The sequence below is a fragment of the Phoenix dactylifera genome, chromosome 3 (genome assembly GCF_009389715.1).
Source record: "Phoenix dactylifera cultivar Barhee BC4 chromosome 3, palm_55x_up_171113_PBpolish2nd_filt_p, whole genome shotgun sequence".
Taxonomy (NCBI): domain Eukaryota; kingdom Viridiplantae; phylum Streptophyta; class Magnoliopsida; order Arecales; family Arecaceae; genus Phoenix; species Phoenix dactylifera.
In genome coordinates this window covers 23,248,122-23,272,540 of record NC_052394.1, presented here as the reverse complement: position 1 = coordinate 23,272,540, position 24,419 = coordinate 23,248,122, and the positions used below count along the sequence as shown (strand labels likewise).

Sequence of the window (24,419 nt, the reverse complement as noted above, 5' to 3'; positions counted from 1 at the left end):
GGAAGCTATAGAGCTGCATTTTCAATTTGAGTTGCCCATCTGGAAACACTCATTTTAACTTTTATTGTGGGCTGCTGAGGAGTTGGGACTTTTAATTTTTGTTTTCAATGAGCCCTTTTTCCAAGAAGTTCAAATGCTATGAGTGTTGAACTATAGTTTGGCCCGAGTTGGATTCGCCAATAACGTGCTCGGTGTTTTAGTTCGCAGGCATGATACCTTTAGAGATGACATTAAAAAAGAAAATTCCCATTGCTCATGGAACTTTTGGTGATTTTCTTTGTAAAGTGGCTAAATCGAGCATTGTAAATTAGTTTTCCGTTAACAATAACAATAGTTAAATCGGTTTTAGCATTTTATATCATGGTGGTACTTGATGTGGCGTTTAGAAAATGATGATTGTATCTTAGTAGGGTTTGGAAATCACTTGATAACTTGTTGGTGCTGATATTCATGATCCCTGTTCCCCAGATGCAATTGTATGTGTTTATGGAGGGGTTCTGACTGGCGAATTACATTTGATATGTTTTGCTGATCATGAGCTCTTAGTTAAGAGAATAATCAAAGAATCAAATGATTCTGTGTGTACATACATTCCCTCACCCCAACCAAAAAAAAAAAAAAAAAATTAGAAAAGGATCTTTGAGCATTTCCACATTTCTTGTATGTTCAAAGAATTTTTTTTTTTTCCTGATAAACACGCTTGCTATTTTCTTTGGAAGAACATCAAGCCTTATCTTCCCCTGTTCCCTATATGATCATGTCAGCAAAAAAAAAAAAAAAAAATTCCCCTTACTATGCTCACCTACCAATAAATTTTCAACAGTTTTCTTGCTAAACATTCTTACATTCTGAAGTTGATGATTATACTTTTATGTCCCAAGTCCCAACTAACAAAAGGAGGATGGTTTCTATGATAACGAAACCGAAGGGAGGAATCTCCGGTTATATTATCAGATTTCTTTTTTAGAAAATAAGAATACAATAGTAATATGCCAATTTCGAGGTGTATTTGAGGTCCTTTTTAATTCTAGTATCTGTAATAAATTTCATCTTCCCCGGCCCTTTCTTTTTCAGAAGAAATGGCAGAGCATCATCGGTAAACCTATACACTCAGGTACTCTACCCTTTACAACAATTTTGATATTTGAGATCGTCCCATCTCAAGCAACACATTAGAGATTAAATATACGTGAAAAAAATCTCAGTAGGGTGCTTACTGGAGATAATCCACCAACTTGAACCGCAAATGAAAGGAAGTGGGGAGGGTGACGGGTTCCGTCATCATCGTGGCCAATGCTGGGTGGCGCCATCCGCCGGATGGTGGCAGCGGCGACGGCATCCTCTCCTCACCCCCATCTTCAACATCAGCTTTGTCCTCCTTTGCCGCTCTCTCCTTGGCGAATGGAAATGGAGTGGGAGAAAGGATGAGCGGTGACAGCAAAGGGATCGGAGCGCAAGAAGAAGGAATGTTTTCCCAAGGGAAGGACTTGTTGGTGGGAGGCTTGAGCTGGAGGGACGTCGGGGCCTGCTTCTGTAGCCTGCTTGGAGGCTTCCTGGCGTCCTTCAATCTCGTCGATTCGTCTCCTCGTGGGATTTTTCTTTCCATGATGGCAGCTTCTAGCTTCTCCGATATCTAGAAGGTACAAGTCGTTTGCGAGTTTTATAACAAAAGGAGGGGGGGTTGGAATTTGGCTTGGAGGGAGGAAGGTAGTCAGCCTCCTATTCTTGCGGCTGTGGTCGTGAGAAAAGAACTCCATAATGTGAGGCAAAGAGAACGGTTAGTTGTTGAAATGTAAACGACTTTAATAACTGTATTCAAATCAAAACGGTGGCTAGGCTCCTCCTCACGCCACCCATGTCCATATCCTCAGATGATGTGCAGCATATCTAATGCTACGTTCATGTTAGATTAAACTGTCCGATGTTATATTCTATAACTTGCTTTGATAAGGCATAAATTTTGCATAACCGATTTTGATGCCCGCGTATTGCGGTTGTGTCGAGCTACAACGCAATGTAGATGGAAAATATCATTAAAATATTGCAACATATTGCGATTTAATTATATGCAACTGGCACAGCAAAAAGTAATCTTTCTGTACTTATGAACAAGAATCAAAATTGCCGACAAACAATAGAACAAAATGCTTCAGGATGTTGATTTTGTGCATATGAGAGTTAAGCTCACAAAGATTTGAGGGTTAACTCAGCATTCAACCATCCTGCTGTTAATGGAACTGGTCCTCTCCTTCCCGTGCTAGAGAACTTCTTCGAGCTTGCAAGGAGCGGCATGGAATTGCTCCAATAAAATTGCGACACATCAACTGTTTTCTATCCAGCTCAGAACTACTCTCATACGAGGAGGCGCGGGCCCCGGTGGGCAGTTGCCTTCTTGGTAACAGAAAGTGAGTGCGGTTTCCTCGTTCCTTTTATTTTTCCCCGGTGAGCTTTTATTTTGGCCCTTTCTTCTCCCGCGTCTCTGCTCCCATCTGTACCGGTACCCGCCACCACCATCGCCGCCCTGATTCGCGACCTTCTCCGGCCGTCAAGAAGAGGAAAACCTTCAGATCGACCCAAATACTTCTCCTCTGTGCGCCCAGATCCATCTCGCATCTCAGAACGGGATAATGGGTTCGGTACATGGGTGTGGGTCAGCAAGATCAAAAGAACTAAAGATTAGAAATATCTGGCAGTTCTAATTAAGCAGTCCCTTAAACTCCACATTCATCCCATTCTCCTTCTGAAATCAATTGACATGGGGTCCATATCTCGCCTCTTTAACCATTTCATTGCGAGTACTTTTCTTAACATAATCTTTTTGTTTAGTTGACTTCGTGAATGAGCCCCCTTTGTTGTTTGTGTGCATTTATGGCATGAGGCTTGTTTGATTGTTATGTCAGAACGACATGACATATCACTGTTCTAGTATCATTCTCAGAGATGATATTACTATTAGTCATGCATTTAAGTAGTTTTTGTACCATTGATTTTCCAAAATGACTAATTCACCAGTGTATTTTATGTTGCAAGGCATAAGAATCGCCTGCCATGAATTTGCTATTAATTATTATCTTTTAGTTTAGCCTCCTACAGAAAATTTCTCTTAGTATCGTGGATGTATTATACCATAGATCGGTGAGATAAAATGACATCTGGTAGAAATAGAACTGCATGGACAAAGTGAAAATGTGCTTTTGGTGTTTATGTGACGAGAAGGTTCAATGCTTGAGAAATTTGTGTATTAGGAAAGACACTAATGTGTTAAATTTAGTGATACGTGGTAGATAAATCACTTAATCTATAGTGAGTTATTTGAAGTGGCCTTCTAGGAGTGGCTTTCTATGTAAGTGCTTTCAGGAGAAAGGGACGGAAATCTACAGAGACAATCCTGTAAGTCACGAGAAAGGATTTGAAAGACAAATGTTGTCTATTATATGAATGAACAGTGAAGAACGATTTACAAAACTTAGATAATTCAGGTAAAAAGCTTTCTATGGCTATAGTTTTCCTTGCTCCCTTCAACAAAGAAAAAACAAGGGTTTGTCTTTCTGGAACGGAACAATCAAATTGATGAATGAGTTCATTGGTTACAGTTATATGTTTTCCCTTTCTCCCTCTTCTTATAAGTGAAGCCTTTTTTTGCAAGTATTAGTCATAGAATTTCTTATTCTAGCAGTATAGTATTGCTTTGTCTTGATAGAATTAATTTCGGACATGAAAACTGGGAACCGAACTATCAGGTCCTTTATATGTTGAAGTGCCTGAAAGAGCCTTTTTTTGGAGATTGACATGTGCTTGCTCTTGAAGCTGCAAAACCTTCGAGTTGGCAATGAGGAGAACAAGTTCATACTCCTCTGTGCACATGTTTAGGAGATTTATAAACAGCAACATATTTTGGATGCTCAGGTGCTATTGAAAGCTGTGGCATTACTCTTTTGCTTGATTTAATTAATTTCCTTTTCTTTCAGGTTCTATGAGCTTTAGTATTGCTGTTCTGGCCCTTTCAATGGGACACTCAGCTTTGATCCTGTCTAAGCAGCAGTGGAAGCAATGGGTTTAAAGCACTAATCTAAATCTCTGGCTGAGGAGATACTAGTTTTCTCAGGCTCAAAGTTACTTAAGCTGGCAAGTTCGATATGAAAAAAATAGATCTATGTACCATATATCCAACATATGATGATTATTTTCTGGGTTAGGCTTTTCCCACTGGTAAAGTGCCTGAACTGCATAAATTCAAGCAATATTTTTGGAGGTTTCTTAAACAATCTCATGGCTTGGGATTCCAGGTTTCATTTCCAATACTATTTCTAAAATGTTAGGATTATCCCTTGCCAGTTGCCACATGGCTGAGCATGAATCACTGAACCAATGTTGCTTGTCTCATTACCCAGGCTTCTCTTGTAAGAGGTCTATAGTCTCACTGGCCAGAATTTGTTATAAAGATTCTGTAATCAATGTCATGCAATTGTTTGTTTGTATCCAGTGCGGTGACTTTGTTTCTGGTGCAGTATTTATTTAACACTTTGTGTTATATATGAAAACTTTTCTGGTTGTTATATTTAAATGTAATTGCTCATGCTGAGTTTATTCCACATATCAACTATGAGAAAGGTTTAGTAGCTAGATCTTGATGGAATTGGAAATTGCTTCAACTATAATTATACTTGCTCATGCAGCGTTTATTCCACATTGTGATCATGAGAAGGGATTGGTAGCTTGATCTGATGATGGATGGAAATTGCTTCAACTATAATAAATGGCCATGGAAGAATTTGTTTGGCAGAGCCGTAGCATCTGGGATGTATGTTAGTCTGACTCTTTCTGTGGCCATTGCTTTGGAGCTTTAATTTCTGCTGCTTTGTGTTAGAGCCCATGTGGTGCTGCCAGCGATTAGATGGGCGGTGGGTGATGGACGTTCCATTGATGTACTTGAGGATAGTTGGGTGACGGATTTTCCTATCAGTCGTTTGTCGACGTTGGTGGATACGGACAGATTACAGGGGCTTAGGGTCTGCGATCTGATTGTTCCGGGTGAGGGATGGTGGCATGAGAGTCTGATTCGGGAGGCGTTTGGAGAGCAGTTAGCGGCGAGAGTTTTGGCCTTACCTGTTCCATCACTGGAGGGGCCCGACAGATTGATATGGGAGCCGACCGGCAGAAAGTGCCAGGGATCTTCACTCTTGGATAAGTAGGGTGCCAGACAGACAGATCGATGCGGGTTGGAGGCTGAGGTTGCATCCTCGTGTGGCGCTTTTCCTCTGGAAGGTATCCTGGGGCTGCCTTCCGACTAGGTGCGTTCTAGTTAGGAGGGATGTAAGGATAACCCAGTATTACGAGGTATGTCCGGATCTCGAGGAGTCCATACATCATGTCTTACTCCGATATCCTAGGGCGGTACAGATCTGGAGCTGTTTATCTGCAGCCCTACCCTCGAGGTGGGAGTCAGTGGTGGATTTGTTACAATTCTTGAGGGACTCCACCAGGAGATCTAGCACAGCCATGTTTGGGGTTGCAGTTGCCTATCTGGCCTATCATATATGGCTGGATAGGAATGGACGGCTGTTCAAGGGGAGAGGGTTGCACCCGAGGATTGTTATGGATAGAGCTATGGCCCAGGCAGCGGAGGTCTGTTTGGTGACTCCATCGACGTCATCTGAGTTGGCTAGGGACATTTGGGGTACCTCTTCTGCTGTTTCAGCGCCTAGGTATGCTTCTCTTTTCTGGGTACCCCCACCCCCTGGTTTTCTTAAGTTGAATTTTGATGGTGGTATGGCGATGGATAGAGCTTCGGGAGGAGTTGGCTTTGTTATTAGGGACCAGTATGGCAGATTGATTGCAGCTGGTGGTCGGAGCACTCCAGGCTTGACTGTCATTGGGGCGGAGCTACGAGCTGCTTGGGAGGGTATCCGGTATGCGAGATGTGTGCTGGGTGTTGATAGACTGTGCATTAAGGGCGACTCTGCCACGGTGATTGACTGGATACGGGGGGTGGATAGATATGGTGACGGCCACCCATTGATTCGAGATACCCGCAGACTAGTTCAGGAGATGCTAGCTGTCCAGATTGGTCATGTGTATCGTGAGGTAAACAGAGCTGCGGACTGGGTAGCCTCATATGTGGCTCGCCACGCTGGGGACGTCATCTGGACGAGTCTAGCTGGTGTTCCCCATTTGTTGCTCTGTTTATTTTTCTCTGATTTAGCAGGATGTACTTTTTGATTTAGTGGAAATGGATTGCCGTTTTACCAAAAAAAAAAAAAACTCATCTGATTTGAGAGATCCATGCTGCGATTTGTGTTTACCAAAATGACAGCAGTTTGTGCAGTCGAAATAACCATTTTCTAGCTCTTCCATATTTTGAATTCAATCAGTTCATAGATATGGTTCCTCCCTGCTCTTAGTGGAGATGAATGCGGTCAACTGGTGCAGTGAGGAGGGCCGTAGCGCAAGTAGCTCAATAAGATGAGAGTTGATGGGAGAACCCATGAGACGAACACATTGATAATAGGAATGCATGTATGAACTCGGGCGAAAAATTCTCACTTTTAAGGAGGACACGGAGCTAGAAACTGCATGTATTTACCCTTAATCTTTGGTATATATGTGAGCACATTAGCTTGTTTATATCAATTAAAAAGTATCTCTTCCATTATTGTATCTCGAAAAAAATGGTGATCTTTCTTTCTTTTGATATGACTGGATGTACTCGTGTTGGATCTATATGAATTGCCGTATTTACTAAAAAAAAATGATTTATATGTTTTTTTTGGGGTATGCACTCTTGGCCTACATGGTGGCAGTAATCTTTAGTGTTTATCCAAAAATGATTGCGCTCACATTTTTTTGGAGCATGCATGCGTACGTATGCCCACATACACCACATACACACAAAAAAAAAAGAAAAAAAAAAGAAAAAAAAGAAGAAAAAGATGGCAGCCCAGTTCAGATTAGAATGAAAAAAATAAAAAGATCTGAACACACGCAGCAAAAAAATGGAATCATAATTTGGAGAAAAAGGCTATTTTACCTGGCTAAGAAACACCTAAAGAATGGATTGGTGGTGAAGATATTTCCTAGCACCAAAACCACCCCTTTGCCCCAGCCAAGGTCCCACCTGCAGGGACGCCAGTTTGGACGCAACTTATCGGACCTGCAACAGTAGGCTCCGAAGCTGCCACGCGTCGCCTTGCCTAATCTCCAGCGTGTGGCCCTCAGGGTTTGGACAGCCGCTCCACAGGAGCCCAAGCGATGGAAATTTCAGAACTTCCCCTCACCACACCACTACCTAAAAAAACCAGAGCCAAATATTCTTCTTATATATACAAGCCTCCTCCCTTGCTCAACCTCGAGCAAACCAGTGGCAGACCTCTCCCTGGTTGAGATCAGAGCTCTCGTCCTCCACTTCCGTCCCTCGGCTCCCAGATGGCCACTGCTGTCTCGACCGTTGGAGCTGTTAACAGAGTACCGGTACTGCCTATTTAATTAGACTTAACCTTGCATGCAGATGATTTCTGTCGTTAACTTCTTGTATTGAGTAGTTTTGGTATTCTTGGTGCAGCTGAGCTTGCATGGCTCTGGCTCGGGAGCTTCGGTTCCGAGCTCGGCCTTCTTCGGGAGCAGCTTGAAGAAGGTGAGCTCTAGCTTGAGCCATGGGAAGGTTTCCACCGGCACTTTCAAGGTCTTGGCTGCCGACCTCGATGAGTCGAAGCAGACCGAGAAGGACAAATGGGCTGGGCTTGCATTCGATGAATCCGACGACCAGCAAGATATCACCAGAGGGAAGGGTTTGGTTGATTCCCTCTTCCAAGCTCCCATGGGTGATGGCACCCACATCCCCGTCATGAGCTCCTATGAGTACATCAGCCAGGGTCTTCGCCAGTAAGGGAACTGAAAGAGCTCTAGTTCTATATTTTAGATGCTGCGTGGTTCATTAATGTATAGGAGTGGAATACTTATCTGATCTTGGTATTATGGTTTTCCAGGTACAACTTGGACAACACCGTGGATGGGTTCTACATAGCCCCAGCTTTCATGGACAAGCTTGTGGTTCACATCAGCAAGAACTTCATGGACCTGCCTGGCATTAAGGTATCACCAAACAGCTAATTTGACAGGTTAATTTATGTTTCGGTTGCTGTTGGTTGGACCTAAATGTTTTTGGTGGTGGCTTTTGGACAGATTCCCCTCATCTTGGGTATCTGGGGTGGCAAGGGTCAAGGGAAATCTTTCCAATGCGAACTCGTCTTTGCCAAGATGGGGATCAAGTGAGTCTTTCTTCCTGCTTATGTTCTGCCCCCGTGCATCTTTTTGCTTTTCTTTCCGCCTCTTTCGATAAGTGCTTGGCATTGGTCTTCCAAGATCCGTCGATTGCTCTTTTTATATGAATTGGAAGACTGTTTCTGTGATTCTAGTTTGAGTTACAGGTTGCAAGAAATTAGAATTTTATTTCCTGTTTCTGGACCTTTGTTCTAATGATTTCTGCACAGTTGAAATGTGCAAAGTATGATTTCTTAAATCTATTAAACTAATTATAGAGATCAATCAACTAGTCGCTTGGTTTAGTCATGATGCTGAAGCTGGGTGGTAACTCTGTTTTGCATCTATAGTATCTTCACTCGATGATAGAACCGAACAAAATCTACAGATATTCTCTTTGAGGTAAGTTCATTAATCTTTGATTCCAGTTCCTTGTAACATCAGATGTCTTATTTCTCTAACCTGGGTTGCCTTCTAATTTCTCTTCAATTATCATACTATCATCTGGTCCTATACCGTCCTATCCATTTTAATTTAAATTCTAGCACAGAGAATCTGGGAACCATCTAGGATCTCTTTGTATCAGGCAGAAAATTTCTACCTGATCCAGGTTCTGGTTTCTCTAATTGCCCGACCAGATGAAGCATTTACAGTCAGAACTCGAGATCCCACTAAATTGTGCCCTTTGATTCCCATCTCCTTCGATCAAGGTCGAAGTTATCCCTCTGCTTGGTCATTCATCATCTCCTCGAGCAATCAGAGGACAGGATGCAGCTAGTTCTTCAAGTTGCTCGATGACCAACAACATGATCTATTAGACTCTCACATGATTCTCTCCTTCAATTGCTGAATTATAATATAGATTCAAGTTCATGCTTGACATCACACCACTCAATGCATTCCCACATATAAGACTTTCACTGGATATTGCCTTGCTCTCTGCGCCGTGGAATTGCTGGTTCCCAGCATGCAAAATTCAAACGTGGAGAGGGGGAAAAACCAGGACTCAAATAACCAACCCACTCATCGGTTTGGAGAGCAAGTGCAATGCATGCATGCATGCATGTATTGCATGGTGAATGAATTCCTTTCTGATATCTTCATCTGTGGAAACATCTTCCTCTATAGAATCGAGTCAATGCTCCCTAATGCTTATCTTATGGTGGTTGCTGCTTTCCATTCACAATATTTATCCGGATGTTCGCTTCTTCTTCCATTCAGCCCTGTCATGATGAGCGCTGGAGAATTGGAGAGTGGGAATGCAGGAGAGCCTGCAAAGTTGATCAGGCAAAGATACCGCGAGGCGGCAGACATCATTAGAAAGGGGAAGATGTGCTGCCTCTTCATCAATGATCTTGATGCAGGAGCAGGAAGGATGGGTGGCACCACCCAGTATACTGTCAACAATCAGATGGTGAACGCTACCCTTATGAACATCGCCGATAACCCAACCAATGTGCAGCTCCCTGGCATGTACAACAAGCAGGAGAATCCTCGCGTCCCCATTATAGTTACTGGGAACGACTTCTCCACCCTGTATGCCCCTCTCATTCGTGATGGTCGTATGGAAAAATTCTACTGGGCGCCAACCAGGGAGGACCGTATCGGCGTTTGCCAGGGCATATTCAGGACCGACAACGTTCCCAAGGAAGATGTCATCAAGCTTGTCGATGCCTTCCCAGGCCAGTCCATTGGTAAGCCCCTTGAAAACCATCATATCTCAATAAACTACACTAATCTTCTTGAACACGTTGGGAGGAATAACTCTTCTTCACTGCACTGAAATGGTAGAATCATGATAAGAATGATGGATATTTGCTCTCTTTGTATGCAGACTTCTTCGGTGCCCTCCGGGCCAGAGTCTATGATGATGAAGTGAGGAAGTGGATTTCAGAGATTGGAATTGATAAGGTTGGAAAGAGGCTTGTTAACTCGCGTGAAGGAGCACCAACATTTGAGCAGCCTACGATGACCCTGGACACGCTCATGGAGTACGGTAAGATGCTGGTGATGGAGCAGGATAATGTGAAGAGGGTGCAGCTGGCGGACAAGTACATGAGCGAGGCTGCACTTGGAGATGCCAATCAGGATGCCATGAAGACTGGAAATTACTATGGTTAGCACTCTAATCCTAGGGGCCTTGATGGGAGGTTTGCATCTCGCTTCTAGATCGACTAGTCCTTCCTGAAGGCTAACAAAGCCTTTTCTTGTTTCCTTAATATACACAGGCAGCAAATAAGATTGGGCTTTTCGCTTATCTGTTTGTTACCTGGGTGCAGGCCAAGCAGCCCAACAAGTCCATGTGCCAGTTCCAGAAGGCTGCACCGATCCATCTGCTAAAAATTACGATCCTACGGCTAGGAGCGATGATGGAAGCTGCGTATATACACTTTAAGCTTTGTGATTGACGGGAAGCCTGGCAAATAATCTTTTTTTTATTATATATATATATAAGCAATGACTTAATGGAGTAATCGTATTAGAACTTTATGTACCTATGCTATACTTGTGTGTACTTTCTTTCATTTATAAATGGGTTTTCTTTTATGATTGACTGATTTGCTGCGACTAGATAAGATGGTAACGTGAAGGGCCATTCAAGCTCTCTATGAAATATGTGGCAATCGTAGGATCGGACTTGGAGCGTCGATGGGAGCTGTTTGGATGCATTATAAGACATGAGCATGGTCATGTGATCGGTGGAACACAGATCTCAAAGTAACAATTGCGCAATCAGATGGTGGTCTCGTGCGAAGGAAGGTGGATCCTTCTTGCGTGCGAAAGCTATACAAAACACTTGCGTGGTTTGGAGTTTAGTTTTGTCAGGGCCGGCCTAGGCTGAGGCGGTCGCCTAAGGCTCTGGTCCAAAGAAAGTCCACTTTAGAAAGGCCTCAAGGACAAAACAGAAAGAAAAATGCTCTCTTTAGTGAGTTCGCCTTAGGCCACCCCACTGTAGGAAAGGTCTTAAATACAAAATAAAAAGAAAAAATACTCCTTTTAATGAGTTCGCCTTAGGCTCTCAAATGCATTGAACCGCTCCTGAGTCCCGTGATCACATAATCTTGCAAGGCGAAAGCCTCCTACCATTCTCTCAAGTTCTGCATGTGCTAGAATGTTGCCGCCCTTGATGTCTCTATTTATTGACAACTTGCTCCCATTCCTCGTACAAGTAGAAAGCTTAGATGCCACATTCTTGATTATTTGAAAGCGTAGAACAGCACACTATCTGAAATAGATCAATTGTGCTGGCCTACAATCCAGAGCAAACAACAAACATAACAAAAAAATAAAAATATAAATTTGCAGAAAATTTTGAGAAGAAAATAAGTGGAAGAAAAAAAATGAAAGAGAAAAATAAATTTATTCAAAAAAAGCCAAAATAAATAGTTTTCTCATAAAAAAAAAGACTCACCCCTCCAATGCCTTTCTCAACCGCCAAAAAGAATTTGTTCACTTAGCTCGTTCTCCATATTTATAAAAGCACACTCTCTCTTCCCCGAAAGAAAGAAATATATTGAGTCTTAAAAGTAACACTAGAAAGTAAACTATTCCAACTAGAATTGGAATAGAAAACAAAGATATAAATAGAACAAGCAGTATACTTCAACAAAAACTTTGAACCTAGTCAAGCATAGATTGGGGTCGATCAAACTGAACATGTCGAGGCTGCCATTAAGCATGAAGTCATAGTCCAGTCAGAGCTCTCCGTTTGGCGGGCAACAAGACAAGGAGCTGCACCAAGTTCTTGCGACGGAGCCGACCCCCATGCTTATAATTTTTGCAATAAACTCTCTCTCTCTCTCTCTCATCCCTTGTCTTCATTCCCATGAGACTTTCTTCACTGCGACTTGGTTATTGCTGATGGGCAGCAAACCTTTGCAGACCATGCCAAACCTCCACCTGGGCCAGCCCGGTCCAATAGTGAAAACCCCTAAGCTCCCATAGCTCCCTTGACGACTATGGTGCTCCTGTCCCTTTTGTTGGGCCTCGTCGTGAATAGCCGGCCGACAAACTTGGTGCCACTCCCGAAGTATTCCTTGGAAGTAAACGTCCGAGAAAAAAAAGAAAGAAAGAAAGAAAACGAGAACATCTATGAAGTCTTTGCCACCCATTCTCCACAGAGCCATCTACAAGACTGCAACACTTCCTGATGAATAGATCACCAATAATTTCTTCTGTTTTCTTCCACCTCTTCTTCATCCTCTTTGCAATGGCGGAGCAGAACAAGGAATTTCGGCATCCCCAAGATGATAAACCACCCCATCCAGCAAAGTGAGTTGCTTAGTATTTCTTACTTATTTTTACTCTCTTATGTGTCTCCTTCTATCAATCGTATTCTAAAATAACAGTTATCTATTTGTCATGCGCTACCAAATGTAATGTAGAAGTCTCTCACACATTACTTTTTTTCGATGTCCTCTTCCAACTTTTATATATGGGCCGATCAAATGGATAAACCTAGTTCATTATTAGCTGAGTTGAATGTTACACAATAATACATAAAATACGAACACAAATAAAAAAAAATGCAGAACTAAAATGAACATACTTTGGCCTGAATTGAGGTTTTCAAGAAATAACAACACATCTCTCAACAATATTGTAATAAATGCAAAAAGGAAGGGAAAAGAAATAGGAGAGAAGGCAAGAAGGAAGAGAAAATACCTTGAGCCGGGATAAAGAGGTTTCTGCGAGTTGAGTGATCGATCGAACGTATTGCCGATTTTACGAAAGCAGGAAACTGGAATGCGGCATTGGAGAGGGCCCGTGGAGGTCCAATTCCGGTTCAAGCCTTGGGTCCGTGTCCATCGTAATAAGGGCCCCGATCTAACGGCTAGGCCCGGTCCGCATAACTCAAAATATTATGACACGTCACACCCATATGTATGGGATGACGAGTGATGAGAAATGGACACACCATCTGCCACCGAATTATTTATTTGTCTTTCTTGTAAGTTTGTCGACCGCGAAAGAGACAAGAAGGAAGAAAGTCATCATACGATTGTATATGGTACAAAAACCTGTCCACATGCATAATTAGGTCCGCTTAATTTTCTATAGAGACAGCGGTAAATGAATGGCTATGCTGCCTTTGAAGAGGTTGTTTTAATATTAAAAAAAACCTTTGATTTGTAAGTAATTGCCTACATAATAGGATAACCCTCCTCAAATACTCTTAACCCCATAACCTTGATCAAGGTAGGATATTATATCATGGACCTATTTTACCATAATTAGTAGTAAGGCTTTCTTTTCCCTTTGTAATTTATAAGTGGGATGTTGCTAATTGAAGTTCTTCATGAAAATTTACTCCTTTTGTTTTTTCAATGATGCCAATTAAACATTGCTATGTAACTTATCCTTTGGTTCTCTTACTCAAGCTAGCTTTCTCTTTACCTCAATCCACTATAGATTTCAGAGATCGATCTTAATTCCCATCTCCTCTAGTAAACTGCATGGTTTAGATATACAGAACCATTCAATGAAGCATTTCACCCCAAGTGCTTGTTTGATTGCAGAATTGCATGCCGTTGTTATATGCTCTTTTAATTTCTACCAGAAAGCCGAATGTGCTCTTGCTTGGGGCATGTGTCCTGGAGCCTAGTTAGCATTACTCTTCCGAAGTTCATAAAACAAGATGACCATCCAATTGGAATTCTTTTCTTCTAATAATATTGAAATCGTTTTCACCAGAAAAAATAAATAAATTGAATTCATGTCTTAAGTCAATGAAGTGTATGAACTTATCATACTTTTGAACTAGGGTCATGTCTATCATAATTTTTCTATTTTGGTATTCTCAGTACCTATCCATAGTAATCATGCCTCTCGTAGATTACTAATATATATGTTCTCTATCCTCAGTAGCTATCTGTACGTAGTCCAAATATATAAAAAAAAAGACGTCGTCGTCTCTTGAAGTTGATTGGCCTCCTGTACTTTGCATCTGAGCTGCTAACTTGTGGCAGCCTGTCTATATGATAAGACCGGATTTAATGCGAGTCTTGCCCAATTTCAGTGCAGCTCTTTGGTTATTCTTCGCAACAGTCTCAGCACTTATTGGTGGTTGAGGAGAATCTATCCTTATTGAATCCAATCCACCGGATAACTCCCACCTGAAAATAGTTGAACAAAAGATACCCTCCTCCCCATACCGTATCTAAGCTTGGATGCAGCCCTTCTGGCCGAAAGCGAGAAAAACCCATCCCTTTCTTTCATTTTTATTTTGTACCTCCATATCCCGCCTGTGTGACACGGTCTAGGGACGTAGAAACAAAAAAAAAAAAAAATCCTATCAACTAACTTAGTCCTTATATTTATCTATCTGGCCATGAGATAGATTAGCAGCTACTCTCTTGGACGTAGAAATAATTGTGTCATTCGTATACTTGTGGTGGTTTCGATTATATCGTACAACAATTCTCTCTCTCTCCAAAAATATATTAAAAAAAAAGCTTGTGCATCGATATATGCCATAAAAGATTCAAGCCACGATAAATAAGAAGCTGTAGGATTTAGCTCCAACATATTACTTTTATATAACCATCTTTCTTGGGTATTTAAGTATTTTTCATTTTAGAAGATTGGTTTAAAGGAACAACTTTTGTAACTTTCTGGCATACCAATGGATTAGCCGTTTCCTATTTGGAAGGTTGCAATGTTTTAACCGCTGCAATTTTCTTTAGTTTTCACACTGCCATTTTATAAGTTTCTTCCTTTTAGCATATGGTATTGCGACTCTCTCTGGCAGTATTCACTAAGTCAGATTTTTTTTTCTTCTCGTGTTTTGGTTAGTCAATATATTACAATCGATTACAATAGATTGGATTGAATTTTTACATTTTTTTTTCTACATTACCTCGATGTGATATGAGTATGAAAGAGATTTAAGAATCGGTTTCTTTTACGTTAATGAGAAAAATATGGATCAAGGCCCTTAGGTCTATTTACTTCGTCAAAAATAGGGCAAAATTCTCTGAATCTTTCTTTATTGTTTTGGTTAGGTTAAAGTCTACCAAGAATAATATTCTATGGCTAACAACTCATCTATTTTCCCAACCAATTCGTGTACTATCTATTATTTGATTTACTAATTCTTTATATTGAAACGAGTAAATAGTCAAATATTTTGACAATTTTTTGATTTTGGATGACGAAGGAATTGAAAAATCTCTCTTTCGACTCTAACTCTCCGCTCCCACCGTTGCTTTTCTTTTTGTTACTTCGAAAATAGCTACAAAACAGAACTGCTATGAAGAAGTTCGGAGAGTTATGAGAGGAAGCTTGGGGCTTATACTATTCATACAGGAGTTGAACCTTATGAAGAATCGAGTTAAAAGGCCGCTTTTTCCATTAGGCGTGCCATACTCTGTCTTTGCATGAACCATTTCTCGAAGCACATATGCCAATAGTCCAAAATCTAAATAGTTAGCCCTAGTTTTTCTACTCATAAAATGACGTTGATGAAGATGTATAGCTGCCCTTGTTTTCACGTCAAGAATCTTTTGCAGACGAAGAAAAGTCAGGCAAAGTAGGTCCTCAAATATTAATTTCCTAGGTTGCCATCAATGATTTTTTTTTTTTTTTTTTTTTTTAGAGAGAGACCTGACGCATAAAATTGGTGATCCCCAAAAGTCCAAGCGTTCGTCTCATGCTAAACCAACTCATCCAAATCCTCCATTCCGTGGTTCCAGCTGCGACTTTTACACGCCCCAGCCCTGCTGCCACTGCCACCACTACTGTGTTCTTCACATCACTTTATGATGCATAGTAAAAAATGGTGCAATTACAGTTCGGAGATCCAATTTCCAGTCTCTTTCAAACACGGACGGTGTGTGGACCTAGTAAAGCAGCAGTTGGCAGAATGAAGTCCGATTAGCTGGTAATTAACCAGTAGAGATAATAAAGGCCAGCAAGAAGTGGGAATACTTCTATGATGTTTGAATGCAGCCATGGTATCCAGGATCCTCCTCGTGATCCTTCTACTGAAATTGGTAGCCTCCTTCGACAATGAGTTCATCTTCCATGGATTCACCGATGCAAACTTGAGCCTCAACGGCTTAGCTCAGATCACCTCCAGCGGGCTTTTGATGCTGACCAACAACACAAAGGCAGGACTGGGTCATGCCTTCCACCCTGAGCTGCTCCATTTCAAGAACTCTTCAAATGGCGAGCCTCTTTCCTTCAGTACTACGTTTGTCTTTGCGATGATACCGGAGTATCCAGATGTCTGCGGCCATGGCCTGGCTTTCGCTGTCTCCCCCTCGAAGGAGTTCGCTGGAGCTATGCCCAGCCAGCATCTCGGCCTCTTCAACACGACAGATAATGGAAACTCTAGCAATCATATATTTGCCATCGAGCTCGACACTGTCATGACCGTGGATTTCCACGACATCAATGACAACCATGTCGGCATCGATATCAATAACTTGATATCTGTGAATTCATCTCCTGTATCATATTTTGACGGCAAGAGTGGTGGATCGAAGAGTCTGAAGCTGATCAGCGGAGACCTAATGCAGGTTTGGATCGAGTACGACGGCATGGATATGCAGCTGGATGTTACGATATCGCCAATCGATGCACCTAAACCTGCTTCTCCCCTTTTGTCTTCGAAGGTCGATCTCTCGTCGGTCTTCCTTGATGACATGTATGTAGGCTTTTCCGCATCAACAGGGGCAGCTACATCGCATCATTATATTCTGGGATGGAGCTTTAGCCTGAACGGAGATGCCCAGCCGCTTAATCTCTCTAAGCTTCCATCACTTCCTTACCAAGAGAGCGCCAAGAAGAAATCTCATCTTCTTCTAACTATTGCACTGCCCTTAGCTGCAGCAGGCTTCTTGCTCATCCCCATAGCTGCGATCTTCTTTGTTCTGAGGAGGAGGAGGAAGAAGTACGGAGAGATACTTGAAGACTGGGAACACGAATACGGACCTCATAGGTTTTCATATAAGGATCTCTTCAAAGCAACCAAAGGCTTCAAGGAAGAGAACCTCCTCGGATTTGGTGGTTTCGGTCGGGTTTACAAAGGTGTGCTGCCCTCTTCGTCAACCCAAGTTGCAGTGAAGAAGATATCTCACGAATCATGGCAAGGGATGAGGGAATTTGTTGCTGAGATCGCAAGCATGGGCAGGCTGAGGCACCGCAACTTGGTGCAGCTACTTGGTTACTGTCGGCGCGAAGGGGAACTCCTATTGGTATACGAATACATGCCCAACAGCAGCCTCGACAACTTCCTCTTCCAAGGAAAGCAGCCGGCATTGACTTGGAGCCAGAGGTTTCAAATCATCAAGGACGTGTCTTCCGGGCTCCACTATCTCCATGAAGGGTGGGAGCAAGTGGTGATCCACAGAGACATCAAAGCCAGCAATGTCCTAATTGACGCAGAATTTAATGGGAAGTTAGGGGACTTCGGACTGGCGAGATTACACACTCGTGGGACTAATCCTCAGACCACCCATATCGTCGGGACGCTGGGTTATCTCGCGCCGGAGATCAGCAAGACCGGCAAGGCGACAACGAGCTCCGACGTGTACGCCTTCGGTGCTTTCCTATTGGAGGTTGCCTGTGGGAGGCGGCCTATAGAATGCCACCCGTCGGTGGAGGTGCCGGGCCTGGTGGAATGGGTTCTAGGATGCTGGAAGACGGGGACGATTCTGGAGGCCAGGGATCCAGTATTGGGAGACGAGTATGTGGTGAAGGAGATGGAGCTGGTGCTGACGCTTGGCTTGCTCTGCTCGCACCCTGATCCCATGGCGAGACCGAGCATGAGGCAAGTCGTGCAGTTCTTAGAAGGTGATGCTCCCCTCCCTCCTATGTCAGCGGATGCTCTCATCACCAGCACTTCGGCACAAGGATATGATGAATGCTTCGACGATTTTGTGATCTCAGATCTATCTACAACTGATCGCACAGACAGAACATTTTCATCACCATTTGTTCCTGGTGGTCGTTAATAGTACAGTAGATCTTGCTGTGTAACAATAAAACTGTCTTCCTCTGTTTAGGCTGTTCGCTAAGCATGCAAAGATCCATCTATATATATAGGTTTAATAATGTTCTGCAGAAATACTTTGTCGACTGGCTGCTGTATGTTTTACTTTTAACGCTGTGAATTCATCAGATTAGAAAACTCAGAACTTGGTTGGAGTAAACCCACCTAGGATCCGCCATGGATCGACTATTATTTGAGGCTGTATTTTTTTTTTTTACCATCGCCATTCAGTTCTGTTAATGATAGATTTACTAAATGTAAATAAATAACCTTGGACAAAATTAGGTGAGAGGGAAAAACAAGAATATTTAAGGGCTGGATATTCTTCATATGCTCTTTTCCTGATTTGTATCTCATACAGATACAACGCTGCACTTCTTTAAATTTACCCACCAAAACTGGATCCTGGGAATATGCAGAGTCCTGGTAGCACAATACAATGGCATCATTTATGCAACTAGAATAAGAATGCACTTTTTTTCGCATGAGATATGCCCTGGGAGCTGTCTAACTCTTCTAGATGTTCAAATGCTAATAATCTCACAAATTGATGATATCTCAAATAACACCACTCACGCCGTGACTGGCTGAAGTTGAAAATCAAGAGGACAACAGCAGGCAGGCAGCTGGAAGCCATGCCAAACTAAGAAATGAATCCCACAACCCTGGCTCCAGAGTTACAAGAACTCGGTTCTTAACATCAGCATTCAAATGTCATTTCTTGTGGTGTTGTGGCACTAAACTCAAGGATATCTCATAATTTTCATGAGGCACTAACAAGCATATCTAATACTAAAGTAGAGTGTGTCAATGTTACTCAAGGGCCCAACCATCATGTCAATGTAACTTCCTGTATATGGATTACAATCGCTTTCAAGGGAAAGAGTTAACATTAAAACCCCTTACAAATCATCATATCTTCCATTTCAGCAAACTTTAGTGGATTTAAACCATTTATTGGCTAAGATCAGGCCTGACTGTCTCGATTATCGATAACAATAGCTTACATCAATTTCAGTTTTTATCTGCAAAGTTTTGAGAAGGGTTTGCTTGGATTTCAACCATTTCATATGTTTCCATCTCGCCATTCTGTTTGTCATCGAACAACAGCAGACTCTACAAATTTCATCATATATAAGAATCATACACCTCCGTTCTGTCCTAATGATCCCATTAAGTAAAACTCAGCATTTCAATGTCATTGATCTTTAGATCTAGTCACATCCAGAAAATTGTTACCAAGTGCGTCCAAATTTAAAATTTTATGACATTTTGAACTGAAGGCATGGTCAACTGTTGTCGATCACATTGTTAGAAGAGAATTTACATTATCACTCTATAAGATTCATATAACTTCTGCACTTCATCAGAATTGCTCAGATAACCTAGCATTCTCTAGTTATTCACATTAAGAGATCTTTACCATGTTTGCAACATCAGCAGTTACTGACAGAATAAACTGCGACGCTGGGGCAATAATATCAAGTACCTGACAATCATTTTCGACAGGGAAGATAGTCCACATAAAAATAGTATCAAGTCTAAATCACATTGTGATAATATTCCACAAACCCATGCATCTCCAGAGAAGCCAACATTAATTGCCAATACAATGGTCTGGAACATTCTTTTCATTTTACTTCTCTGCATAATGAAGTCAAACTACAGCAACAGTTCAAAAGCCACAGATGCACTTACTTTACATATGATACTTTTCAAGTAGCATGCAACTTGTCTTACATACAAAGGTGAGAAATGTAAATGGAATTATGACATATGAGGTCTTAAAATGCAGGAACAACAAACCTCTGCCCATATCATTAAGAGTATGATGTTGTCTCTTTTCATCAAACCTTCAGCCTCAAACAATGACTAGCTGATCTGCAATAAATTCCACAGTTCTGATTCTAGCCGAAATGGAGTAGCTTAATTCACATCAAGGAGCTCCAGACCTTCTACTTCACTTTCATCCTGAAACATATCCAGAGATAATACTTTCCTTCCTGTACTTGCTTTTGCACTTTGTCTTGACAGTTGTCTCTGTTTTTCTCATTTTGAGCAGAGCTATAGCTGCCTTTGCCTTTTCCTTTTGCAAAAATTCCACAAATATCTATGTCCAATAGCCCACTATTCCTCTCCGATAGCTTATTTGATTAATAGACAGTGCATCTTAGAATCTAAGCTTGATAAGAGAGCCTATGTAGGCCAGGCTCGAATATAAGGTATCAAAAAAGCGATTTGTTGCACAAATCCACGGGCCAAAATTCCTAAATTCAACTTAAATTTATTTATTTGAACATGTCTTTCTATGGATAATTGGATATCTTAGACAATAGGTGAGTATGGCTTAATTTGCTTATAGGCTAGGTTATAACTCCTTAATACATTTGGAATGGAATTTTAGACTGAATCAATGAGAAACAAAAGTTCTAGGTCTTTATTCATTCACTTGCTTAAAGTTACAAAATTGAGGATAAAGTAGTTTCCTCACACTTTAAGGTGAGTGGATGCTGCATAAATGTCCCCTAAGTAGTTACAAGACCCATGAAAATTTATCATACACATCATTACAATGTTCTGCAAGGTGTTCGTTCACAAAAGAACAAGAATTCTGGAGAGATGCTTATTGAGATCACAAACAATGCTTCTGAAAAATAAAATATTATATCAGAAGGAGGAGTTCAATTACCAAATTAGGGATACAGAAACCGACATTCAAATCCTGTAAGTTAATAGGCATAGTTCATGCATGCAAGTGGATGAAAGGTAGCCTTCCTACAAATAAATGCAAGTACAACCTACATATTCAAATGCCTAAGCATCTATAGACTACTTGAGTACAGATTTACAATATCTTTTTTAAATAGCAGCCCAAAGTAAATGCAAAATAGCTAATCAATAATAATCACGCTATCCCTTAGAAAGACTGAATATACGAACTTCTACATGGAACCATCATCCCTTTATTATATGACTCTTCAATTACATGTAAAAGAAGTACCATCATGGCTCTCATCTTCCTCTTTAATGTCATCATCATCCTCTGCATCTTGACCAGCACCTTGGATCACCTCATCATCAAGTCCTATGAAAAGAAAGCCTTTCAACTTTAATTTCATGCAAATGAAAAAAAAAAAAAATTGTAAATACATGTAACTCAATAACGAAAGATACCTGCAATAAAGGCTTCAACTTCAACATCATCAGAATTTTCTGAAAGCACTCCACTAGCTAATGGTGGATTTAGTACCATCCAATTGGGATCTTCATCAGCCCCAGAAAGCAGCTCGCTCTTCTCCAGAATCCAATCATCAACAGTGTCAATGTTGTCAATGGAAATAGGATCAAATGGTTTACTCTTCAAAAGTTGCCTGTATAGTTATAAATCATGATTTCCCCATGAATTTAGTAATGTCTAATGTAAGTGACATGTTTCATATTAGGTAAAACACACATACAGAAGTTATTCTTAGATCACTTTCTTACCTTTGCTGCAAACGCAAGTTATAACGGACAAAAATGAGGTCACAGAGTCGCTGATGCTCCAAATAGTTCATTCGTTGGTTATGAATTTGTTCAAAAGGAATGTGCATCCGCTCACATCCCCTAGCACTGCAAGTTTGACTGAGAATGCGTACGGCCAAACGCATCAGATTCGGGCAACCACCTCCGTATGTGGACCACCACTCAGCTACAACAAGAATCAATGTATTATCACATTGAGGATGCATTTATAAATACCATAATAAGGATAGCAAAAGCTATAATAGCAGTCAACAACAATGATGACGACAAAAAAAGCTCACAAAATCTTTCTTACCAGGAAGTAAAGTATGTCTTGCTCTGACAGCCATCTTTCTTCCCAAGTCCCCTGCTGCACTTTTATACAAGCTGAGCTCCTTTTGGATTTTGTCTTGGACTTTTGTCTCAGGCACTAATCTTTCTATACAATCGAGCATGCCTGATGAGACCTCATTGGAAACTTCTCCCTGGATGCTGTAGAAGAACTGAGGGTTGAGGAAGAAACCTGCTGCATGAAGAGGGCGAGGCAGTTGCCTGTCCCACCTCCAATCGATGATATCCCAGTAAGTCATGTAGTCTCTCTTCTTCACCAGTTCCTTCTTAATTGCTTGTTTAACTTGATGCATAGCCACATAAATATAGCCCATTGCAGGCCTCTTGTTGCTATCGACCAATTTAAGAACTCGCACTATTGGCTCCGTTATGCGAACAATTGCAGCACAAGAAGACCAAAATTCTAAACTACCAATAAGATTAGCCATAGCAATGCCTCCAGGCTTTTTCGAACACAGGCATTCCATCCACTCCTCTGAACTGACCATTGCTCTTAACTCCTCTTTCAGACTAGTCATGCTCTTCAATGTGATGAAATTCATAGCAGCACGGGTGTCACTGGGGATTATCAAATCTTTCCCATTTGTATACTTCCTCATCATATTCAAAACAATCGCATGATTGTAGATAAACCCAGTAATGGTTTTTGCATTCTCAATAACCTCATTTATCGCCTCCAACTTCCCAATATCCTCGAGCATTGCATCTATGCACCGTGAAGCACATGGCGTCCAAAACAATGTAGGAAAGGTTTCCGTCATCCTTTTCCCAGCAACAACATGGCTTTCAGCGTTGTTTGTAATCACTTGCACTACATTTGTTGCACCGACTTCTTCCACCACATGCTTAAGCAGCTCATAGAGCGTATCAGCGGAGTTAACAATATGCGACGCATCAACCGACTTCAAAAACATTGTTCCTTCAGGACAATACACCAAAAAATTGATCAGGGTTTTACCGGTCTCAGTGGTCCATTCATCTGCCAATATAGAACATCCAGTCCGACCCCACATCCCCTTTAAACGCAGCAACTTGTTATTCACTTCTTCGAACGATCTCTTTAGAATCCAACCACGGAAATCATGATACGAGAACATTTCAAGCCCCGGGCCAGCTGATGCAATTGCATCTAACATCGGCTGGAAATACACTGAATTCACTGCATCCAAAGGCACTCCAGCCTCATAGAGAAACCGCCCAATTGCCATATAAACCTGATCCTTATCCACGGTCGCTCCTGAACCGGGCTTGATGGGCACGCCGACCTCCAATGCGGTGAGAAGAGGTGGGAGAGGAGGAGGAGGGGGAGGAGAAGTGTATCTCGCTCTCTTCTTCCTCCCTCTCTCTTTGGGCATACCCTCCTCTCTCACCTCCACCTGCACGGGAGCAATATCACCGAGCATTTCAGGTACGGGGATCATTTGCAGCGCAGCTTCCACTTGGTCCCCTTCTGCTTGATTGTTACTCGAGTTAACCTTCTTCACCTCCTCAGGAAGCTTAAGCTTCTTCTTCTTTCTCACCGCGGCGCCCTCCAAGCTCTGCTGCATGGCGACCTGGACCTCCGGCGGGACTTTCGGGCAGCACGAAGCATTGCCCTTATGCCGGGCAAGATGTTCTTTGATTCGGTGGATCCCGCCGCCTTGAAACGGTTTCATGCAGTACATGCATTTCAGCTTCGTCCGGCCACCCGACCGGATCATCAAGCAGTGCTTCCAGGCCGGATCGTGCTTTTGGGTACCAATTGGGAGTATAATTTCCGACGCAGATGCCATTCAACTGTACAGCAACCGAAATAACTGTCATCCCAATGACACTGTTGGGCTAACTAACTCGGGACTCGCGTAGGCATCAATTGAAACCAAGAGAGAAGAGGGAGCAGGGATGAGGACCTCAGGTGGGGCCCGCATGATGGGACGAGTGGGTCCCACTCCAGAGGCGGACGCGTGTCGGGAAAGTGGGCGCCCACTTGGTGAATTCTGTACAGAGTGCCTACTAACCGATCTACAAAATGGATTTACGAAAGGAAAGAGGAGGGGGGAAATGGGTTGAGGCCGTACCCGGGGGTTCGAAGCGTTCTCTCTCCTCCAGGTTCCGAGGGTTTGTTTTTTTGGGATGCGCCTCCGGAAACCAAAGGGGGAGAGTGCGGTTCGGTTTGGAATGATATATAGGAGTGGGGGAGACTTGGGGGTCTGACCGGCTAAACCGGTAAGGCGCTGGGCTTGGTTCCCTTTATTGGCGTCGGCCTAATCGGGTTCCACCGGTCAAAGCCGGGCTCTGGACCGGCTCCGTGGGCGAAAAACCGGAACTCCCG

At 42.2% G+C, this 24,419-nt stretch overlaps 4 protein-coding genes across 7 annotated transcripts; 3 read left to right on the top strand and 1 right to left on the bottom strand.

Annotated features, from left to right (window-relative positions):
- Window positions 1–5,499: 5,499 nt before the first annotated feature.
- On the top strand, window positions 5,500–6,219 carry LOC103704191. Its single transcript, XM_008787380.2, has one exon. The coding sequence runs from the start codon at window positions 5,500–5,502 to the stop codon at window positions 6,217–6,219; it is 720 nt and encodes a 239-aa protein (XP_008785602.2).
- Window positions 6,220–7,278: 1,059 nt separating this feature from the next.
- Window positions 7,279–10,811, top strand: LOC103704142 (ribulose bisphosphate carboxylase/oxygenase activase 2, chloroplastic). Of its 3 annotated transcripts, none has more exons than XM_008787317.3 (7): window positions 7,279–7,467; window positions 7,559–7,878; window positions 7,983–8,088; window positions 8,179–8,264; window positions 9,478–9,950; window positions 10,091–10,372; window positions 10,536–10,811. In XM_008787317.3, exons 1-7 carry the CDS (start codon window positions 7,423–7,425, stop codon window positions 10,649–10,651), a joined length of 1,428 nt encoding a protein of 475 aa, XP_008785539.2. In that variant the 5' UTR covers window positions 7,279–7,422; the 3' UTR covers window positions 10,652–10,811. The 3 variants fall into 3 exon arrangements, with proteins under 3 accessions (XP_008785539.2, XP_026659264.2, XP_008785541.2); XM_026803463.2 differs by having other exon boundaries at window positions 10,485–10,811; XM_008787319.3 differs by having other exon boundaries at window positions 10,091–10,406.
- Window positions 10,812–16,018: 5,207 nt separating this feature from the next.
- LOC103704143 (L-type lectin-domain containing receptor kinase SIT2-like) lies at window positions 16,019–18,445 on the top strand. Its single transcript, XM_008787320.4, has one exon. It carries the CDS (start codon window positions 16,209–16,211, stop codon window positions 18,213–18,215), a length of 2,007 nt encoding a protein of 668 aa, XP_008785542.2. The 5' UTR covers window positions 16,019–16,208; the 3' UTR covers window positions 18,216–18,445.
- Window positions 18,446–20,938: 2,493 nt separating this feature from the next.
- Window positions 20,939–24,257, bottom strand: LOC103704145. 2 transcript variants are annotated; one of them, XM_039125055.1, is made up of 5 exons: window positions 24,166–24,257; window positions 22,074–23,884; window positions 21,740–21,944; window positions 21,428–21,624; window positions 20,939–21,338 (listed from the first exon to the last, which is right to left on the bottom strand). In XM_039125055.1, the coding sequence occupies exons 2-5, from the start codon at window positions 23,878–23,880 to the stop codon at window positions 21,232–21,234; spliced, it is 2,316 nt and encodes a 771-aa protein (XP_038980983.1). In that variant the 5' UTR covers window positions 23,881–23,884; window positions 24,166–24,257; the 3' UTR covers window positions 20,939–21,231. The 2 variants fall into 2 exon arrangements, with proteins under 2 accessions (XP_038980983.1, XP_038980984.1); XM_039125056.1 differs by lacking the exon at window positions 24,166–24,257 and adding an exon at window positions 23,998–24,082.
- Between the last annotated feature and the right edge of the window lie 162 nt (window positions 24,258–24,419).